A 21,364-nucleotide genomic window follows, 5' to 3' on the forward strand; every position below is an offset into this window, starting at 1 on the left:
TGGGCAGGTTCTTCGGTCTGGAGGGCCGCCCCCTGCAGGGCTTCCGTCCTCATTTCCTAAAGCGCGCTGCTGCTCTTTCCATTCTCTCCAGATTATGGGCCTTCTCGGCACTCGTACCGCCCCTGGGCGCAGGCGAGAGTTCCCAGCATTCCCCCCATCAACACTCACCGCACACCCACCAGCACTCGCGCCTGCACCCCCTCCTGGTCTCCGCATCATCCGCAGGCCAAAGGGCGTATGAAAATGTTTTATTTTCCACAAGTCACTCTATAATCCCAGAATAAATACTCAAAAAGTACAAAAGTCAAATGCGGAACCTAGAAAAGGGTATTCTTGAACCGAGCCCCAGCGAGGGCCATTTCCGGGCATGTCCGCCTGCCCCGGAGAAGGAGCCGCGCTCCGGAGGTCAGCGAGCAGCCGGGCTTGCCAACAGGGAAAGCGGCTGGCCTGAGGCTTCTGGGTGAGGGAGGACGGCTGTGACGAGCTTGGGAAGAACCGTCCTTTTGGGGGTCATCTTAAAGGAAATCGTTCCCGACCATCCGTAGCAAAGCGAGGAATCACCGCCAGGCTACTGGCTAGCGTTCTGGGTGAAGGAGGAGCAGCCGGGCTCTAAGGCTCCCTCCCTGGGGCGAGCACTGTCCAGGCATCGGGAGCTGCTGGTAGGGGCTCTCCCAGCCTCTCCAGGAGGGACGCCAGAAACAGAAAAGCCTGGCGGGACACGCCACGCAGGGAAGCCGTGGCCAGACCCCAGGCCTTTGAGCCTTGTTATTTCTCCCTTTAATAATGTCTGGAGAAAAGCAAGCGACGCAGCGGGATGCGGCCTCCGCCATAGGGAGGACGATCCTTCCTGGAATCCCCCAAACTGCCCCAGAGCTTCCCATCGCGGAGACCCAAAGCATCTTCAGAACAAGGTGTCCCCGCGTCCCCCGCCCTCGTGATGCCTCTCCCACCCCCGGTGTACACACTGCTCTCCTCATGCCTGGACTGCTGCGGAAGCGGCTCTCCTAGGAGCCATCCTCCACCAAAGGGGTTTTCCTTGAATAGCGCCCCAGGGGCTCCCCCTCCCCTCCAGGATCAGACAGAAGCTCCCCTCCTTGGCCTCGTGTCCGGGGAACTCTGGCCCGACTCCTGAAGGCTTCTCAAAAAGCCATTTTCCCGGAAGACCCGACAGCTGCCGTGCTCCAGGGGGTTAAGGAGTGCCTGTTGACTGACTTCCCAAAATAAAGGTATAAAAGGTTATAAAGGTATAAAAGAGCTGCGAGGACAGAGGGAAGCCAGTGAACACAAGGGCGGGTCTTCTCCATCCAAGTCCTTGAATCTCTGTGACGGAAGTCCCTCAAGTCCCCCCTTCAGAGGATCACACTGGGGCCACGCTTAGCCCAACATCCTCTCTTAACTGAAGACGCTGCTGCTTGCCCCAAGCTAGCCCGGAGATTTGCTGAGAGTCCCCTGGAGAGAGAATTTGAACCCGGGGCCTCCCTTTCATTTCCCAAGCTTTTTTCACTCTGCTCAGCTGCTGTCCACAAAGGGGATGTGATTGGGGCGGGGGAGATCCCAGGACAAGGGAGAAAGCCCCAGAACCAACGTTCTTTAAGGCCAGAAGAGACAGGGCAGCATCAATGCCCGCTTGGGCTCCTTCCCTTCTCTAGGGATGGTTGGGCCGGGCCTGGAGATCCGCACTTGGCTTGAGCCTAGGCATTGGCTGGGAATGAAAAGCCAAGGAAAGAGCTCGTGGTCCATACAGCTTTAGTCTGGCAGAGGAGAAGCAACCTGGCTTGGAGGGACAGCCTGGGAGCCTCAGGCTGGCGCCGGGTCCAAGGGGAAGCCGGGGGCCATCACCGAGACGACAGCATGTCCAGCTCCCAATGGCTGACCTGTAGAAGTCAGGGATGGAACGGAACTCTGTTCTGAGCTCCCCCCAGCCCTGACACCTGTTTGCTCCCTTCTCTGGCAAGCCTCCAGGGGTTGCCTTTGGACTTGTATCCCAGTTCTGGAAGGGCTCGCTTCATTGGAGCTGGTCCATATGGGAGGTCTGGTGAGTCTCTACCACTGCAGAGAGATTTTCATTTTCGGAGAAGGGCCACAGAAACAAGTCGTTAATAAGAACCAGGGAGGGCGGAGAGACTATGGGGCAGAGCCGGGGGGGGGGGGGGGAGGGCTCCCCATCACCCCTCAAAAATCACCAGAACCCTTGGCAGAGGGGATGCCCTTCCTTGGAGGCGGCAAAGAGTCTTCTCAGAAAGTCAGGCCATAGGAGGCCAAAGCCCAAACCCAGCAGGGCAGCTGAGGAACGGCTAGCACCAAGGCATGGTTTGGAGGAGGCTGGAGGAATCGGGTGTCAGTGCAGATTTAGAAAAGAGGGAAGCCCCCAACACATAGAACGTGGAAGATCCTTCCCTCCCTTCTCTGCCAGGAATCCTGCCAGGAAGCTATCACTGGGAATTCTTCTGGTCGGCTGGCAAAGGTCTCTTCCTGCAACAGATGACGATGGCGGCTGTTGGCCGGCCTCCTCTGCTGCCAACATGGCTCCGAACCAGGCAGGTGTTGTCCACAGGGTAGGTGCCCAGGGTGTGTGGGCCGGGGGAGTAGGCACTGCACCCAGTCAGGGTCCAGCCTTCTTCACAGGCCACAGTCACCTGTCAAAGTGGAAAGCATTGCATGAAATGCAAGATGGCGCCTGTCCTGTCCATGTTCCAGGCCCATATTGGACCCAATACAGGATCTGACAGCCAGTCACTGCATTAGGAGCAATTAATGGATGCCAGCAATACAGTGGAGTGGGGAGGGGAGAGAATGGAAGAGAGAAGTAAGGAGGGAGGGGGGAAGGAAAGGGGAGGAAGAGAGAGAGGGAGGGAGAGATTGAGGGAGAAAGGAAGGAAAGGGGGAAAGGGAGAGAGAAAATAAACAGAAAGAGGAAGGAAAAAGAAGGATGGGAGAGAGGGAGAAGACAGGAAGGGGGAGAAGAAAAGAAGTGAGTTTGAAAAAAGGGAAGAGAAGGGAGAGAATGGGGAGAAAGATAGAGATGCAGAGAGGGAGGGAAAAGAGAGGAGGGGGAATAAATGGAACAAAGAAGGATGAAGTATGATTGAGAAAGAAGGAAGAGAGGAAAGATGGAATAGAGCAAGATGAAGTAAGATGAGGAGAAAGAGAGATACAGGATATGTAAAGGGATGAAAAGGGAGAAAGAGAAAAAAAATGAGAGATCCAGCTGCAAGGTGCAGATAATTGACAATCCATTCAAAATAACTACAGAATGCATCAAGCATTTGGGAGTCCACCTACCAACACACATACACAGAAGTTATATGACTACAACTCCAAAACACTTTTTTCAGGAATAAAAGAAGCTTTGAATGATTGGAGAGATGTTAGTTTCTCGTGGTCAGGCTGATACAATACAGTAAAAAAGGACAATGTTACAGACATTGATTTACTGATTTAGTGTCATTCAAATTACCAGAGAAATATTTTATAGAGCTAGAAAACAATAATAACAAAATTCATCTGAAGAAACGTAAAAGTTCAAGAATCTCAAGAGTTAGAATAAAAAAATGGAAGGGAAAGATCTTAGTGGTTCCAGATTTCAAACTCTACTACAATGTTGTAATCATCAAAATTGTTTCATACTGAACAGAAAAGGCCCCCATCAAATGTGAGAAATGGAACAGATTAGATAAATAAGACAGGGAAGTCATTGAATATAGTAGTATAGAATTTGGTAAACGCAAAGACACTGTACTATGAGGATAAGAATTCCCTATTTGACAAAAAGTTCAGGGAAAATATAAAAGGAGTTTGGCAGAAACTAGGTTTAGACCATCATTCACACCATATACCATCATAAATTCCAAATGTATACAAGACCTAAATGTAAAAGGTTTTATCACCAGCAAATTATAGGGAAAAGGAAGGAGATTTCTTTCACAACCATGAATAGGAGAAGGTTTGTTGAGGGGAGGGAAGAAGAACAAATCATTATAAAAGATAAAATGTAAAATTTTCATTATAGAAAGTTGGAAAGCTTCTGAACAAACAAAAGTGAATCCAGTTAGAATTAAAAGGGAGATAACTAACAAGGAAAATTTTTTGTAGCAAGTTTTTTTGATGATGGTTTGATATCCAAGATATCTAAGAAACTGATATAAGTATAAAAGAATAAATAGATAAATACGCATACATGTATATATACACATACAATACAAATATATGCACCATACATGTGTGTAGATTCTATTTATGTGTATAATTGTATGCACATGGCACTTAAATGCATATATAATGTTCAAGCAAAACAAACATAATTACATATAATATTTTAATATAATTTAAACAGGGAGACTGGGGAGATATGAAAAAAGAAAGACCTCAATGAAACATCAAAAATACACAAAAGAGAATAGCAGAAGAGAGCACAGAGAAGCAGGGTAATTTTGAGTGTTGTGTTGTTTAATCTACCCTTTGTAAGACATTTTAGGTAATAAAAGTTCAGTTTTACACATGAACCCCCTTTTTTTAAAAATCAATTTTATGTAATCAAAGTTTTCCATTTCATCTTGTTCTGTTTTTTCTTCCTATATTGAAGCATTCGTATTTGTCAAGTTCATAATAAAAGGGTTTTTTTTTAAGTGTAAAGACAGAGGGGCAGCTCGGTGGCTCAGTAGATTTAGAGCCAGGCCCAGAGATCTGGGGTTCAAATTTAGCTTCAGACAGTTTCTACTTGTGTGACCCTGGGCCAGTCATTTAACCCCAGTTGCCCAGCTCTTACCATTCTTCATGTATACATATATATATATATATACATACATATACATATTTCTCACACACACATAATCTATGTCAGAAGAGAAAAAAAGAAGTAAAAAAAATTAAATTAAGAGCAAAGGAAATAGAGGAAAAGAAAGAGAGGATGGAGTCCAAGGAAAAGAAAAGATGGAGGGAAAGGAGGGGGAAAGAGCAAGGAGGCATAAAGGAAGGAGAGAGAGGAAGGAAGGAGAATGAGGGAAGAGGGAATCATAGTAGGAGAGGAGAGAGGTAGACTGAGGCAATATGAATGAGGGGAGGAGAGTGAAAAATACCCCAGAGAACCGGTGGGAAAGAAGATCCCAAGTGTCAGAGTGGGTAGGGAGCCTCGGTATTTTTGCACCTTCTCTAGGTGGTCCTCTTTCTTCACTTGCTCCTTCACTCTGCATTCCAGGTCCAGGGCATGGCAGCAGGAAGCGTGAAGGTTCATCTCCCTTCGGCTCACGCACTGGCTGTGACCACGCTGGCTTCTCATAATGGGCTTCACCTGGTCCCCAAACTCCTCCATTTGGGAATGGGACATGCAACCTGCAGGGAGGGGAGGGGGCATCAGCTCCAAGCCCTGGACTGTTTCACTGTGCCCCTAGGATTGGGCCAGGCTCCCACCCTCTCTGGGATCCCCTGCTTTCTGCTAAGTTCTCATCATGCTCCTGCTGGCTTCCTGCCCCATCACTTCGCCATTGGTTCAACACTAACTGATCTTTGCCCTGACAGTGAGACATCCCCTCAGGTGGACAGTCTGAGACAGAGGAAGACCCAAATGTGGCACAATCTAGAGGCTTCCCTGTTTGGGGACTCGGTCTCCCTCTCTGTAAAATGAGGGCATTGAACTGGATCCGTTGTCCTCAAAGTTGGTCCCAGACCAACAAATCTGAGAATTACTCATGATTCTGGATTCCTCCAGCCCCGACATTCCCTGTTCTAAAGCTCTTCCCAGCCCCGACATTCCCTGTTCTAAAGCTCTTCCCAGCCCCGACATTCCCTGTTCTAAAGCTCTTCCCAGCCCCGACATTCCCTGTTCTAAGGCTCTTCCCAGCCCCGACATTCCCTGTTCTAAGGCTCTTCCCAGCCCCGACATTCCCTGTTCTAAGGCTCTTCCCAGCCCCGACATTCCCTGTTCTAAGGCTCTTCCCAGCCCCGACATTCTCTGTTCCAATCTTCCTTCCAGCTCCAGTATTCCTTGTCTAAGATCCTTTCCAGCCATGGCATTCCTTGTTCCAGAGTTCCTCCCAGATTCCATACATCCTATTCCAGAGAACCATTTGGTCTCCTCCACAGCTCCAGACCTCCTACCTGTGACTACATGGCTCTCCTCATCACAGCGAGCACGGACCTCTCCACTGTCCTTGCGCTGGTCAGATGCCTGGACGTGGCACTGGGCTCGGGGCAGAATGCAGCACCTGGCGATGGCGTAGACTCTGTGTCCCCCAAAGGCACTGAAGGCCAGACATTCTTTCCTGCCCCCACGGAGCTGAGATTGAAACAGAAATGACGTTCCCAGTAATATTCCCATCAATCAGCTCCTTACTCCAAACAGGCGTAAGAGGCAGCGCCAAAGCCCACAAAGATAAGCACACATTCATTTTGGGGTCCCACAAACATTCCTGAGCCCTTCCTACATGGCCTGGGCTCTGTAACATTCTCCTGGTCAGTTCTGTGACATCTGTGACCTCCTCCTTCAGAGATACTCCAGCTGGAGGCTTCCTCCCGCCATGTCAAGACCAAACTGTTTCCTACTTCTATTGTTGTTTTTTCTATACTTCAAAGATGACAGTGAGGTTAGTGGAGTCATTTCGCAGAAGGGGACTTTGTATCCTGATCCTTGGCAGCCTTAATGCTGTCATTTATTCCAAATGCAGCATCCACACCTTCTCATCATTCCCTTCTTTTCCCCTATAACTTGGGAAATAGTGGGAGGGACCCATTCTACAGGATAGGAAACTGAGGTCCAAGGAAAGAAAAGGTAACACGCAAAAGAAAAGGAGCCAGGATCATCTTCTGGGGCCAAGACTAGGGCTCCTGCCTCTGGATTGCACTGACTCATGACTGGCTAAGGAGGATCTTGCCAGGACTGATCGATCACTCCCAAGATGGCAGGGAAGCTGCACCTGCTGGTCCTCCCTCCCAACAAAATGTTCATTTCCAGGTCTCTGTGCTGAGGAGATGAGCCAAGAGAGGAATGCATCTGCCCTTCCCCAGAAGGGCACCTCCATGGCTTCTCTTTTAAGCCAGGCTTTCTGGGGGAGGTTCAGAAGGAATGGCATGAATCAGGTTGGCGTGGATTGGGGGAATGGGCCCTGGAAGGAGAGTGGGGTAACCAGCTGTGGGACCCTGGGCAGCTCACCTACTCTCAGTGTCTTTGCCCATAAAATGGGAATTATGACCCTATTCCAATTAATTGCACTGTAGTCCTGTCCAACGTGGCCCGAGCCCCACAAGCTCTGGGTACCAGCCAGGAAGCATCTGAGAAAGCACTTGATGGGTATAAACACCTATGCAAGCATTCAAGACCCCCAAGCGCACATTCCTCATAGGCTGACACCACAGACATGCACTCACAATACACACACAGAAATATCCATGAACACACAAGCACACTTAACACAAGTACACACAGTGAGAGAAACCCAGATTGAGATGGAAGGAAACTTTTAGAACCATGAATACAATACACACCCTTTTTGCAAATGGAGAAACTGAGGCATGGAGAGGTTAAATTGACTTGTTGGCCAATGTCTGAGAAGGGATTCGAACCTAGATCCTCATGACTCCAAAGTCCACATGACATCCACTACACCATCCTTCTTGGGAACACCCAAGCTCACATAGCACATACATCAATGGGAACACATGCAAGTGCCTAGGACACCTCCATTGAAAGAGTCTTGGCTCAAGTCAGAGGACCAAGGTTCAAATCCTTCTGATGCTTATCTGTAAATTCCCTGGGAAATTCACTTCAGCTCCTTGAGCCTCCATTTCCTCAACTGAACAATAAGGGAGTTGGACTAGAGGGTCTCTGTGTAGGTTCCTTCCGACTCCATGTCTTAGACTCTTTGATCTGGGCACGCACGCTCACATGGAAACCTCACCTCCATTCTCTCTCCTCTCCTCTTCCCACTCTTGGAGAAACTGGAACAGCTCAACATCTCCTCGTTCCAGCTGCAGTGAGCTGTGGCAATGGCTGTCCGCATTGGACCCGAGTTCCTTGACCACACTGTCCGGCAGTACAGCTGCTCCTCTGAAAGAGGACACAACCCCCCCACCCCATGGGTTGGAAGGAAGGAGAAGATACTGGGCAAGCAGCCAGCTTTAGCCATCACTGGAGGGGCCACCCCAGTACCCCAATGGGGTCCAAGAAAGAGACAAAATGGTGAGACTGCTTTGTAGGGGCCAACCAGACTTGTTTCCCCTACTGTCCCATTTTATTTGAAGGAGGCTGGGATGGTTATAACCTCAAAAGTGCGAGTGCGAGCTACTGGGAGATTGGGGAGCAGAGCCCATGCTGCTGACCCAGTTGACCAGTCCAGCATCGGAGACCCAAGAGGGAGAAATGTCCTTCAGCATCCAACCCACCCATTGGAGACACTGATTGATGCAGAGACCAGCCCACACTTGGATGTGAACTGGGTGGGTGTGAAAACTACAATCAGTCTGAGCCTCCTCTCCCTAAAGACCACCATGGCAGAGGGGAGAGAGTGCTGCCACTGGAGTGTTAAGGGGAAACCTGTATCCTTCTGTTCTGGCTGTGTCTTCCAATGAAATATCCCATTGGAAAAACTCATTGAAGATCGTGGGGAAGGGCAGCCAGCTAGCACCATGGATAGAGCACTGGGTCTGGGCTCAGGAGGGTCTTACTTCAACTGTGGCCTCAACCACTTCCTATCAGTGGGCAAGTCGCTTAACCCTGAAGGCTTGGCCGGTCTTAGAATGAATACTAAGATGGAAGGTTTGGGCTTACAGATGTGGAAAAAGAGAGCGAGAGGGGGGAACCCCCAACTATATACAATGTGACCACGCAAATGTGGAGGGAGGAGGGGAATTCTGGGAAATCCTGAAGGGGGACGAAGCCCAAGGGTTCGGAATTCTAACTATACAACATCTGCCTAGGTGGGAGTTCCCCAGCCCTCCAAAACATCCCCGAGACCCTTCCAAATGGACATCCCAACCAGATGGGATGCTCAGATCTTTTCTTGGAGCTCGAGGCTCACAAGGCGACTTTCTCACAGAAGAGTGGCAAAGGAGGGGGCATCGCTGTGATTATTATTCCCATCTTTTAGAGGGGAGGGAACTGACCACAGTCAACAGCCAGTAATGGTGAAATCCTGGATTCACACCCAGATCTCAACTCCAAATCAATTGCACTTTTCCCCTCCTGGCCCAAGAGGCTCAAGGTTGGAGGAGGAAGGGAAGGAGCCCTCCGGAAGGGTCAGGAATCTCACCTGCTCCAAGCCTGGATGGCAGCCGGGCCACCAGGTTGGGGGTCAGCAGCCTCTGGTCTTCAGGAAACCAGGCCTCATTGATCGCATTCTTGACAGAGAAATGGATCAGTCTCTGCCTCAGTTCCGGGACGGTCAGGCTGGGCTCGGCATTAAGGAGCATGGAAGCGATGCCTAAGAGAAGCCACACTAAGCATCCTCCTCCTCCTGCTCCAAGAAAGGGCTCCAGCCTTTCTTTCCAGCTGTTGAGCACCGATTCCCTTCCCCACACCTTCATTTCAGCCCACAGACCTGCTGCTGCGCCTCTCCAGGCTCCCTGCCTTTGCCCTGCCTGTCCCTCCTCCCTGGCCCCTCAGGGATCCGTAGTCCCTTCATCGTGGGCTCTCTGGGCACGGCAGTGAGCCGCCTCTCTTCTCGCATGTCTGCCGAGTCCCCCTGCTTCCTAGAGACTACTAGCTCTTGGGGGGGGGGGTACCCTGGGTCCTCAGCACCCAGCACCGGGATGCACATACAGCTGGTGCCCAATAAGTGCCCTGTGGGAGGGGAACAGCTACAAACCCGCGACATGGGCCGCTGCCTGGGACGTTCCGCTCTGAGAGGTAAAGCAGGTGCCACAGTCGCTGGAGGCGCCTATGATGTCCTCCCCCGGGGCAAAGAGGTCCACACATCGGCCAAAGTTGGTGCCCAGAGCCCCCAAGGCGGCCGGCTGGTCCTGCGCGTTTGTGGCCCCCACCGTGATGACCTGGAGGGAAGAGGGTGCAGCGGGCAGGAGCAGGGGGGTGGGGAAAGAGGCCGGGAGAAGAGGGGGCGGCACCAGAGAGCCCCCCGGAGACAGAGAAAGGGTCAAGCGGGGACCCTCCCTGGGCAGAGGGAGGCGGCCAGAAATGGCCTCTTCCTGCATCCTAGACCTGGGGGGAAGCAGAGGCCTCGGAGACCCTCCAACCGGCCCCTGGTTTTACAGAGGAGGAAACGGAGGGCCTTGGGCAGGCAGTGCGAGTCACAGGTCTGAGCCCAGCAGAGAAGGCAGCCAGGGCAGATCCCTATTGATTTGTAGTGTTAGAACTCTGGTTTGGAGGGGCAGCTAAATGGATCAGTGGGTGGAGAGCCAGGCCCAGAGACGAGAAGTCCTGGGTTCAAATATGACCTCAGACACTTCCCAGCTGGGTGACCCTGGGCAAGTCACTTGACCCCCATTGCCCAGCCCTGAACGATCTTCTGCCTTGGAGCCAATACACAGCGTTGATTTTAAGCCCGAAGTTGGGGTTAAAAAAACCAACAACGGCAGTTTGGGGGCCCCCTTCCTCCCTCCCCCCCATCCCATCCCACAAGCCCTTGGCCCTCCTCACCTCGGGTTCAGAAGCTGGCGAGTAGGAGCAGGCGTCGTCTCTGTAGTTCCCGGCGGCGGCGATCACGGCCGCCCCCGAGCGCACCAGGAGCCGGCAGGCGGCGTTCAGGGTGCGACTGTGGCCGCCCGCGAAGGGCAGCAGGACGATGAGGGGACTGTAGGGCTGGACCAGCTGCGTCCTGCGGATGAACTCCAGGCCTGTTTGCCGCAGAGAAAGAGCCAAACTGTCGGCGGCCTCCCTGGGGCCCCGGAGCTCGCCTGGGCATCGCGGGCTCTGGGGATCGGAGCAGCCGCCCCCGCGACGGCCGAAGCCCAGAGCAGGAGCACAGAGTCATCGAGGCCTCCTGCCCGTGCCCAGGGGAGTTCGGTAGGTCCATGGACTGAGAGCCGGACCCAGAGACGGGAGGTCCTGGGTTCCAATCCGGCCTCAGACAAGGGCAAGTCCCTTCACCCCCATGGCCCAGCCCTACTGCTCTTGTGCCTTGGAATGCACAGCACTGATTCAATAAATAAATGCCTATTCCCTCCCCTCCCCTCCCCTTCTATCTAGCGGCGCTTCCTCTGAACCTGAACCCGGGGCTGCAGGGGAAGCCCCTTCTCTGGTCTGTTCCGGGGAAGGAGGGATGAGCACTCACCCCTGGCGGTGCCGCTCACTGTTCCCTTGCCTTGGCAGTTGAGGACCCGGACACTGCGGACGGCGGCCGCCCTGGCCACCCCGGCATCCCTGCCACTCAGCACTCCGGCCACGTGGGTGCCGTGACTCTCACACTTACTGGCCTGCCGGAAGACGGGAAGGGATGACACCCCGGACCCCCTCCGTGCCCCCCGCACGATGCCGGCCCGGCACGCTGTGTGCGTGCAGCTGAGAGCAGTGCTGCCATCGGGACGGCGGGGAAGGGCTCACCTGGCTGTGGAATTGAGCGCCGTCCTCGTCTGGGACGTCCTCAAAGTCCGCCACCGTGACCTTCCCCTCAATCTCCCGGTGCCCACTCTGGAGGCTGGTGTCCAGCAGATACACTTCCACCTGGTCGCCCTTATCTTTAGGGAAAGACATGGGCAAGAGGACAAATTAATCCCGCACTCTCATTAGCATCCTGAGGACCCCGGTACCCAGGCCTTCGTCTGACAGAAGCTGCCATCCTCCTGTGGCAGTGAGCTCCCCGCCTCTGGAGGTATTCAAGTACAAGCTGAATGAGGGGGGGGGGGGAATTATGGGCCAAGGTGGCAAGTTGGACTCTGGGGACCTTTAATATCTTCAGGGCGAATATTTTATGTTTAAGAGGAGCCCGGCCAAAGTTCTACATCCCTTCGAGGTTCCTTCCCCACTGACCCGAGGCTCTGACTCCAAAGTGAAAAATAGTTACATGGAGAAGGCAGGAAAAGGTCAAAAGATGGTAGTAGCTCTTGAGCAGGAGGGACCTCAGAGGCCATTTGGTCCAAACTGCCCATTTTACAGATGAGAAAACTAAGGCAGGGATACTAAGTGGCTTGCCCATAGTTGCCCAGCTGTTAAGTGTCTGCGGCCAAATTCGAACTCAGGAAGATATTCCCGATTCCAAGCTCTATCCATTGGGCCAACGGGCTCCCCCCTCATTATTTGCTATATGCTTTATTTGTCTTTATTTGTATTCAGGTTGTCTCTTTCCTGAGGAAAGTGAGTTCCTTTGGGTCCCAGGAGACTCTGGGAATTGTCTTTCTCAATGCTTCTAGGGCCCTTCCAAGTCTTTCAGAGATCAACTAGTCTAACCCACTAAGTAGTGCAGGACTCTCCCTGGAAAGCTGGCATCTGGGGCACTGATTACTGGAGTAAATGTTGAGGGGCTGGGAGGACCCTCCTTCCTCCACACCTCGCTACAACCTTGTATTTATTTTGTGGATGCAGGTGTACACACACACACACACACTCACACACACACACACACACACACACACACTCACACACTCACACACTCACACACATTCACTCACACACTCTCTCTCTCACACACACACACACACACACAAAATATATTATCTGCCCTGAAGGGTTTCTTGGTTGCCTCACGTTAATTTTTGTGTCTCCAGCACCCTGGACAGCGCCCCATCATATAGAAGGGATTGAATTGGGATTCCATTGGGATTAGGAACTCTCCAGGGAGAACAAGTCTCCCCCAAGGCAGACTGGAAGCTTCCTTGCATTTTGTGCTCTGGGAGAGTGCCTTGGGCGTGGAGATGTTGAGTGACCTACCCACAGTCACACAGCCAGCTGTGTCTTCCTAGCATCAGATCAGTTCCTTAACCACCACAGCCCTCTGCCTCTTAATAGTGGATTAATAAATGTCTGTTGATTGGCTGAGGGGGTGAGGGCTATTTCATTTCTATCTCTATTTTCTTTTGGTCTCCCATACTATGCGGACTTGGTACATAATAGGTGCTTAATAAGTGTTCCTGGAACAAACAAACGCCTACCTAATGGGAATTCTCTGATAAATAGCTCTCCAGCTTCTACTTGACCCCCAGGGACAAGGACCTCACTGTCCCCATTTCTAGCAAGCCTAAATAGCCATCAGCCTTCTTATTCACCCTACCACTCTTCACAAGAGAAATCCAATTCCGTTTGAGCCAATTTGCCAAAGGATATAAGGCCATTGAGCCCATTCCCCTACATTGATTTCTTTTTTTTTTTTCAGAACCCATCATTTTATTGATGACGGAAATAGCTACCAAATTAATGCACTATCATCAGGTCAGATCTTTCGGAAAAATAAGCATAGACTCTTGGGTCTGGAGATGCAATGGACCTTAGGGGCCATCTCGTCTCTCTCATTTTAAGGATGGGGGAACTGAGTTCTGGACAGTGATTCCCCTACATTGATTTCATAGAAGCAGAGTCTGAGGAAGGTCAAGTGTCCGAGCTCAACCAGACACTAAATATAAAAAACAGGATTTGAACCCAGGCTGTCTGACTCCTGGACCTTTTCTGCTATATTACCTCCCCTCTCTTTCCTTAGCTGTTTTGGCTTTTGACAAAATAGGGTTCAACTCTGGGAGAGTGAGCTAGGGAAGAAGGTGATTATGATGTCAAAACAAAAGGCATTGCTAATCTTTAAAAGTTTAATTATAATGTTTTTAAGAGAAAAGGTTCTGGTTAGGAAGTGAGGGTGAGAGATGCTGGCCAGATAACTCCAGAACTTGACCAGAATCCAGGACATATTTTTGACAACCAGAGAAAGACCTCCAGTACATTGGGGTTAGAGGAGGGGATAGCCTCCATGGCTAAGGTTCTTTAACCAATGAGCATTTATTAACCACCCACTATATGCCAGGTCCTGTGAGAAGCCCTGGAGAGGTGAAGAAGACCAAAAAACAACCCCAGCTCTCAAAAAGTTCACGATCTAATGGAGAAGACATGTAGATGGATGGATGCAGACTGGATAGAGAAGACAAGTTTGAGATAACCAACAGAAGGAAGACACAAGTATCAAGGAGGATTGGGAAAGACTTCTTGTAGAAGCCAGGATTTTAGCTGGGACTTGAAGGAAGCCAGGGAACATGGGAGGCAGAGACAGGGGCAGTGGATGAGGGAGAGCATGCCAGGCATTGGGGGCAGACAGAGAAAATGCTCACAGTTAAGAAATGAAGGGTCTTCTCTGAGGGCAGCAAGGAGGCCAGTGTCACTAGATAAACAATATATTTTTGTGGAAAGGTAAGAGGGAACTTTAAAAGTCAAAAGGTGGGACAGCTAAGTGGCAGAGTGTATAGAGAGATAAGCCTGGAGTCAGAAGGATTTGAGCTCAAATTTGGCCTCAAGAACTTCCTAGCTGTATGACCCTGGGCAAATCACTTAACCCAGTTTGCCTAGCCCTTTCCCTTCTGTCTCAGAGTTGTTACTAAGACAGAAAGTAAGAATTTAAAAAAGAAAAAGGGAAAATCCGTTCAATTTCTTGATTAAAAGATTATCTAAGGGTAGCTGGGTAGCTCAGTGGATAGTGAGGCATGCCTGGAGAGGGGAGGTCCTGAGTTCAAATCTAGATTCAGACCCTTCATAGCTGTGAAAACCTGGGCAAGTCATTTAACCCCCATTGCCTAGCCCTTACCACTCTTCTGCCTTGGAACCAATACTTGCTACTGATTCTAAGAGAGAAGGTGAGGGTTTAAAATTAAGTAAATAAATGCTTATTGACTGAATGAGAGGGATTTGGTGGACAACTATCTGCTCTTGTGAAGGGTCAGCCAACATCAATAAACCATAGAATATGGGGACTTCAGACGCTTTTATGCTAGGACAGACACAAGCTGGGAAGAAACAAAGACACACAAAGGAGATGCTTTGATAAACCCTGAAGCCACTACTTGAATGGGAATCATCAACTGTATTCCTAGGACTTCTGCTTAAGCTAGATTATGAATGGTTGGAGAATCAGATAAGTGAGGTTGGTCAGAGTTCAGAGGAGTCAGGGAAGAGGCAGGAGAGCCTGGGATGCCGCTGAGATTCCTGGCTGTAGTCACAAACAGGGCTGCCTCCACTCCACTGGCACACAGGTGAAGGCCAATTTCCCCACACCAGCCCAGCCCAGGCTGCCTGTTTTTCTTCCACTTGCCAGGCTTCCCCATCCTGTGCTAATTGATGTGGATTTACAGTAATGATGACGAGAGAGTGGAGAGCGCTGTGATTCCCACCGTTTTCACTGCCCTCCATACCGTAGCCCGACTAGTAAATGTTTCCTTCCCCCAAATCTGTCCTCCTGCCAGATGGTGTGAGGCCTTTAGCTCAGAGCCAATGAGCCAAATCCCACCAATCTTACTCAAGTCACCCTACTGGTCTGGTCTGGGCCAAATGCATCACTAGTGCCAAAAAGAGAGCGTTCCTGCTCTTTCTGTGCTGACCACTAACCAGAAGGCCAGGCTTGAGGCGACCAAAGACACTTCAAACATTTCTCTGGACCTCAGTTTCCTTTTCTGTCAAATAAAGGGATTGACTGAGATGGCCAAGGGTCCTTTTGGTCCTATGAGTGACCAATGCTCTTAATGTGTGCTACAGCTCAACCAGGGGGCACCACAGGGTACCCTTTCTCCTATAGATGTTCACCTTACGGAAATGAAGCAAAGGGTGGCATTGCTCTGAAGGAGCTTGTAGGATTAAAGTCTGAGAAAACAAAGAGAAAAGCCTGAGATTTTGCAGGGCTCCCTCAGTTAATGCTCCCATGGCAGGTCAGTCAAGAGCTCAGTCCATGCTGTCTGGACATTTAGCCAATGAGCGTTCAACAAATGATGCTCTGGACATTCAGCTAATAGCGCTCAGTGTTGTCATGGGTGCCCATTCAATGACTCCCAAGTCAATGTGGTCAAAGCGATTCCCTCAATGCTGTCAGAACACTCAGTCAATGGGTGCTAAGTCAACAGACTATCAATGTTGTCACAAGCATCTGGCCAACTGGTGCTCAACAGTTATCGCTGTCCGGGGTCCTAGATCAATAGACTGTCGATGTCTGGCCAACAGATGCTCAGCAGGCATCGTTGTCCCAGGTGATCCGTTAATGGGCACTAAGTCAATGATGTCACCTCAATGGGTGCTCAGTCCACGTTATCAGAGATATTCAGACCATGGGGTGCTCTGCCAGTGATCCGAGGGCTTAGTGAAGAAGCACTCACTGACATAGCCAGGAAACTGAGACCAGAGTTGGGACTCATCAGTCAGTGATGACTACTTTAGGGAAGGGGAAAAGTGAGTCCTTTTAAGGAATTCTGAGAAATCCAAGAAATGGGTCCCTTTCCATGGGATCCTGACATCCCACCTCCCATAATAATTCAGGCGCTTTTTTTCTTTTTGTAAACTTTTTTTTACACAATCTCAGAATTGAGAGGAACGCTGGAGGCCACTGAATTCAATCTTCATGTGAATAAGAATCTCTACTATGTAGAGACAAGGGGTCACCCAGCATAATAGCACAGACTGAAGAAACACTGAGCTAATACTACTATTTTGTAAACCCTTGTCTTCTGTTTTAGAGTCAGTACTATGTATTGGTCCCAAGACAGAAGAGTGGTAAGGGCTGAGCAATAAGGGTTAAGTGACTTGCCCAAGGTCACACTGCCAGGAAATGTCTGAGGTCAGATTTGAACCCAGGACCTCCTGTCTCCAAGCCTGGTTCTCAATCCACTGAGCCACCACATTGCCCCCTAATACTACTATTGCTACTGCTACTACTACTAGCAAGTAACATTTATATGGTGCCCTTGATGTACCATCAGGCACTAGTGGAAGTGCTTTACACGCATTATCTCATTTCATCTTCAGAAGAACCCTGAGAAGTTGGCCCTGTTATTATTCCCAGCTGAGGCCCTCCCAACACTGCTCTGAATCCTTCTCTATTACAGGGAAATGAGCCCAAAAATATTCAAAGTACTGTCACGAGGTACCTGGAATCCTGCCAGGGAAAGTCCACAAAACTAGGCGACCAGTGCTGGCCAAGGCTTCCATTTCAAATCCCGTGTCCTCATGACCTGGGTTAACGTACACTTCCAGATCTGTCCTATGGCAGGTTGTCCTCGCCAGACTCATGGGCTTAAAGAGCTGGGAGCGACCTTAGAACCAAAAGTGAGCCAGACCTTAGAGCGAGCAATGCCAGTGCTGGCAGAGATTGGGAGGAGAGGCTTTAGAACAAGGAACGTCGGAGCTGGAAAAGCTCTTCGAGCAGCTGAAACTTCAGCCTAGATTGTCAGAGCTGAGAACGGAGAATGGAGAAGCTAGAAGGGGCCTTTAGGGCAGGGACTGTCAAAGCACAGAAGAGCCTTCAAACAGGGCTGGAAGGAGCTTTTAAAACAGAGCATCAGAGCTCTAAGGGCCTTGGAACATCCTGGAATATAGCATATAGACGTTCTGGCCACGGAGATCTCGGAACATCAGAAGTTGGAACTGGAAGGGCTGAAGAACACACTGGAACTTTGACCACAGAATATCCAAGCTGAGAAGAACTCTAGAGCGAACCATTCTAAAAGGCATTTCAGGACATGGAATGTTCGAACAAGAAAGGATCTTATAATCTACAGTGTTCCAGGTAAAAAGAGAAGGGACTTCTGCACCTAGACCTGGGACCTGGGAGCATTCTAGGTCACAGCTGGGAGATGAAAGCAGAAAGGAACCTTAGAACAGAGAATGTCAGAGCCAGCAGGCGGAGAGAAGAGGCCACATCCAAAAGGCAGAGAGTTAACTGTACCCAGACGGGGGGGCCTTACTGGGAGGACTGTATTCCTCTGATCTGGATGGTGCCAGGACAATCCTGTCCAGGTTCCAGGGAATGCTCTGTGCGAAGACAAAGGCATCTTCCTCGATGTAGTCCACATGTGGTAACTTCAGTGCCTGCCGAGAAGCCCAAGGAGGCAATGAGCCTTTTCAGAAAACATTTGTGTCCACCCGTCTTCATTTCACTTGCTCCACACTGGAAGGCGAGGTTCTAGACCCCGTCTAAGCCACCCCCTCCAACCCCTGCACCCAGAGCCTTTGCGTATGAGCTCTACTTATTCTCTGGAATAACAAATGAAAGGAAAGAGTCAAAGCACTGATTGTTAGTTCTGGGTGAGATCTTGGAGCAGGTAATGTCCGAGCTGGGAGAGGATATCAGGGCTGGGAGGAGACCTAGAACCGAGGATATCCGAGATGGATGGTCCTTAGAACAGGGAATGTCCCAGCCAGCTAAGCCAACGTGAATTGATTAAGCCCTCACTCACACTGTGCCAGCACACGAAAAGTGAGAGTGCAGTCCCTGGCCTCGAGGAGCTCACCATCTACTGGGAGAAGAGCAGGCAAGCCGCTCTGTACTATGAGACTCACGCAGCAGACATCGGAGACAAGGGGAAGATGTGGGGGAGAGCAGGCTGAGAAAGGCGTCTTGCAGAAGGGAGGAAGCCAAGGAAGCCAGGAGGCAGAGCCTGCCAGGGAGGGGGACAGCCAGAGAGGATGCCCAGAGTCAGGAGATGGAGGGTCGTGTTCATGGAAGAGCCAGGAGGCTGGGGGCTAGATCATAGCGTAAAGGGAGGGGAGTGAAGGCTGGGTCTTTCCAAGCCAAACAGGGAATCTTACACTAATTGTGGAGGTCGTGGAGAGACACCAGAGAAGGGAACCTTAGGAGAACCCCTTTGGTGGCTTAATGGATGATGATGGGCTGGGCTGAGGGGGACAGATTGGACCAGGCAGACCCACCAGCGGCTCCTGTAATCATCCAGGTATGAGCGGATGAAAGCCTGTAGCAGGGGGTGGCAGTGCGAGAGCAGAGAAGGGGCATGTTTGAGGGCTGCTGTCAGGATAGAAATGATGGGCGTCAGTATCAGACTAAATGGGAGGGAGCAAAGGAAGAGAGTGAAGAGCTGAGGATGGCACTGATGCTTTGAACTCTGAACGTGGGTGACTGGGTGGATGGTGGGACCCTCAGGAGCAAGAGGGGAGCTAAGAAGAAGAGCGATTTAGGGAAGAGAGAGAACAGATTCAGTATGGAGCATTTTGAGTTTGAGATGGCCTGAGGCACATCAGGGTTGAAATGTCAGTGAGACATGAGTCTGGCTATCCAGGGAGAGGTTAGGGCTGTAGAAATAAGTAAGAGTCCTAGCTGGGTGACCCTGGGCAAGTCACTTAACCCCCACTTCCTAGCCCTTACCATTCTTCTGCCTTGGAACCAATACAAAGTATTGATTTCAAGACAGTAGGAAAGGGTTCAAAAAAAAAAGAAGTAAGAGACAGGCTCTGCTTCCAGTTTGGTAGTGTTCTACTACTCAATCACAAATGAAAGATGTGGAAAAGTGAATTAGTCAGCTGCAATGGGTATGTGAAGTCTGAAGGCAAAGATCATTACTGACTGGGAAAACCAAGGGAGGCTCCCTGAAGGAGGTGGCATCTGAATGGGGACTTAAAGAATATGTTGGAATTCAAGTTGCCAATAAGGCTAAAGAGAGCATCTGTTCTAAGGCCTCTTTAAGTTCTAATATCCTCTTTCTGAGAGGTCTTGAGAGAAGCATTTTCATGAGCAAAAACGACAGGCAGTCTCACCCTGGTGGACAAAGGGTGGCACTCCCATGTGCACTGGTTGGCTGGGGTATCTGCCTCCGGTCTAACAGTCCCCTGGATCCCAGAGCTGAAAAGCTGCCCCCTCCCCATGGCTCACTAGAGCTGCACCTTACCAGAGAAGAACCCTTATCCTGGATTACATCATCTCCAAGGAGCTGTCCAGGAACAAGGAGAGCCAAAGGGGCCTCAAGTGCCAGCTCAAGTGTCTCTAGTGATGAACCATTGAATACAATCATTCGATCCCATAAATACTCATTCAGCACCTACTATGTGCCAGGCTGGGGATATAGAGACAAAAACCAAAGAGTTCCTGGTCTCCTGGAGTACAGTCCCCAGCAGGCAGGGAGGATGACCCAAGAGGTACCCAGCCAGGGAGAATGCTGGGGTAATATGAGGAGAAAGGGAAGCAGCAGTTACTCCTGAGGGAACAGGACAGCTTCAGAGAGAAGGTGGCACCTGAAGTCAGCCAGCAACTGTCAAATGTCAGGAAAGAGGGAGAATGGTCTAGGCTTGGGGATGGAAAAGAGCATGAAGGGAGGGAAAAGAAACCTCTGGACACAGAAGGCACTTCAGTGTTGTAATAAGGTATATTGGCCCTTATTGCTTATTGGTTTTTTAAATGGTTGTTAGTGATACAGAAAGGCTCTTGAGTTGATGTAATCCTGGGTTTGGCAGCTGGAAAAAAGCGGCTGTTCTAAGCAGTTGAAGAAAAAGTCCTGCTCAGACTAGATCTATCAAACCCTATTTAGTATAACTTTTAAAACAGTAAGAAAAGGGAAAGAGACAGGAAACAGGAAGATAATGAGAGTCAAATAGTCCCTAACGCTAATCAATCTAATTTCTATTTCCCCCAAAAGGCTGCTTCTTGATCACCAAAGGTGATCCTCCTTAATCGACTCCCAGCTAAATTCCCCAATCTTCCTAGCCTAAATCTAAATCATAAATGTTAACAACAGTAATAGATTAAAGCTGGATTTCTTCCTTCAGCTCAGATGCAACTTAGGCTGTCAATTTTCTGACACCTTCACTCAGCAGTTGCTCTTTACTGTCACCTACTGGTCAAACGAGTAACTGCACCATCACTTTCTTCTGGGTAATGGGATTTTTCCAAGTGAGAACAAACAGATCTTCTCCAATTCTCAGAGCCAGCTCCTTGGACCACCTTCCTTATTCAGGATCATCGAAAGAGTGATTCTTGGTCCAACTGTTGGGAAAGTTCCCTTCCCATCACCCTTTTAAGATTCCACTTGGACTTAAAGAAATCCAGCTCACTCCTATTCCTAACTTCAAAACAATCTTTTATTGCTTACTTAATTAACAAATAATTGTTACACTGTTGACTGACTGATTGATTGCCTGTACAGGTTTGGGTATGTGATAGAATGGAAGCTGCCTGAGGGCAGGGACTCGTTTTCCAATGTTGTCTTTGGAGCCCCTGGAGATGAATGCTCACTGATTAATGTCAAGCTAGTCTGGAAAGGAGGATGGGGGAGATCAGCTGGGCCAGCATCCTGGCTCAAAGCATGGGGAATGAGGGAAGGCTGAGCTGCACCAACTTCTCCAAGACTAGCAAGAGAAGAGACAGGGGAGAAGGGAGGAGCTGATTCTTGTGTGAACCCTTGTGTGTGAATCATGGGATCATAGCTCTAGAGGTGGAGGGCTCTCCAGGGAACATCTGGCCCAAATTCTCTGTTTTACAGATGAGAGAACTGAGGTTCAGAGAAATAACTGTCTTGGCCAAAGAAA

At 50.1% G+C, this 21,364-nt stretch overlaps 1 protein-coding gene across 1 annotated transcript in view; it reads right to left on the bottom strand.

The window, feature by feature from the left end:
- Positions 1–232: 232 nt before the first annotated feature.
- Positions 233–21,364, bottom strand: part of PCSK9 (proprotein convertase subtilisin/kexin type 9) — a 26,458-nt gene continuing 5,326 nt past the window's right edge. Inside the window, exons 2-14 of the mRNA XM_056814595.1 lie at positions 19,601–19,773; positions 18,761–18,889; positions 18,392–18,489; positions 17,797–17,949; positions 11,486–11,619; positions 11,217–11,358; positions 10,583–10,779; positions 9,795–9,978; positions 9,240–9,410; positions 7,890–8,038; positions 6,094–6,271; positions 5,144–5,328; positions 233–2,636 (exon numbers count right to left, since the gene is read on the bottom strand). Coding sequence (XP_056670573.1) covers positions 2,433–2,636; positions 5,144–5,328; positions 6,094–6,271; positions 7,890–8,038; positions 9,240–9,410; positions 9,795–9,978; positions 10,583–10,779; positions 11,217–11,358; positions 11,486–11,619; positions 17,797–17,949; positions 18,392–18,489; positions 18,761–18,889; positions 19,601–19,773 — 2,097 coding nt within the window. The 3' untranslated portion in view covers positions 233–2,432. The remainder of the gene's footprint in view (positions 2,637–5,143; positions 5,329–6,093; positions 6,272–7,889; positions 8,039–9,239; positions 9,411–9,794; positions 9,979–10,582; positions 10,780–11,216; positions 11,359–11,485; positions 11,620–17,796; positions 17,950–18,391; positions 18,490–18,760; positions 18,890–19,600; positions 19,774–21,364) is intronic.

Source organism: Monodelphis domestica, chromosome 2, assembly GCF_027887165.1.
Source record: "Monodelphis domestica isolate mMonDom1 chromosome 2, mMonDom1.pri, whole genome shotgun sequence".
Classification (NCBI taxonomy): domain Eukaryota; kingdom Metazoa; phylum Chordata; class Mammalia; order Didelphimorphia; family Didelphidae; genus Monodelphis; species Monodelphis domestica.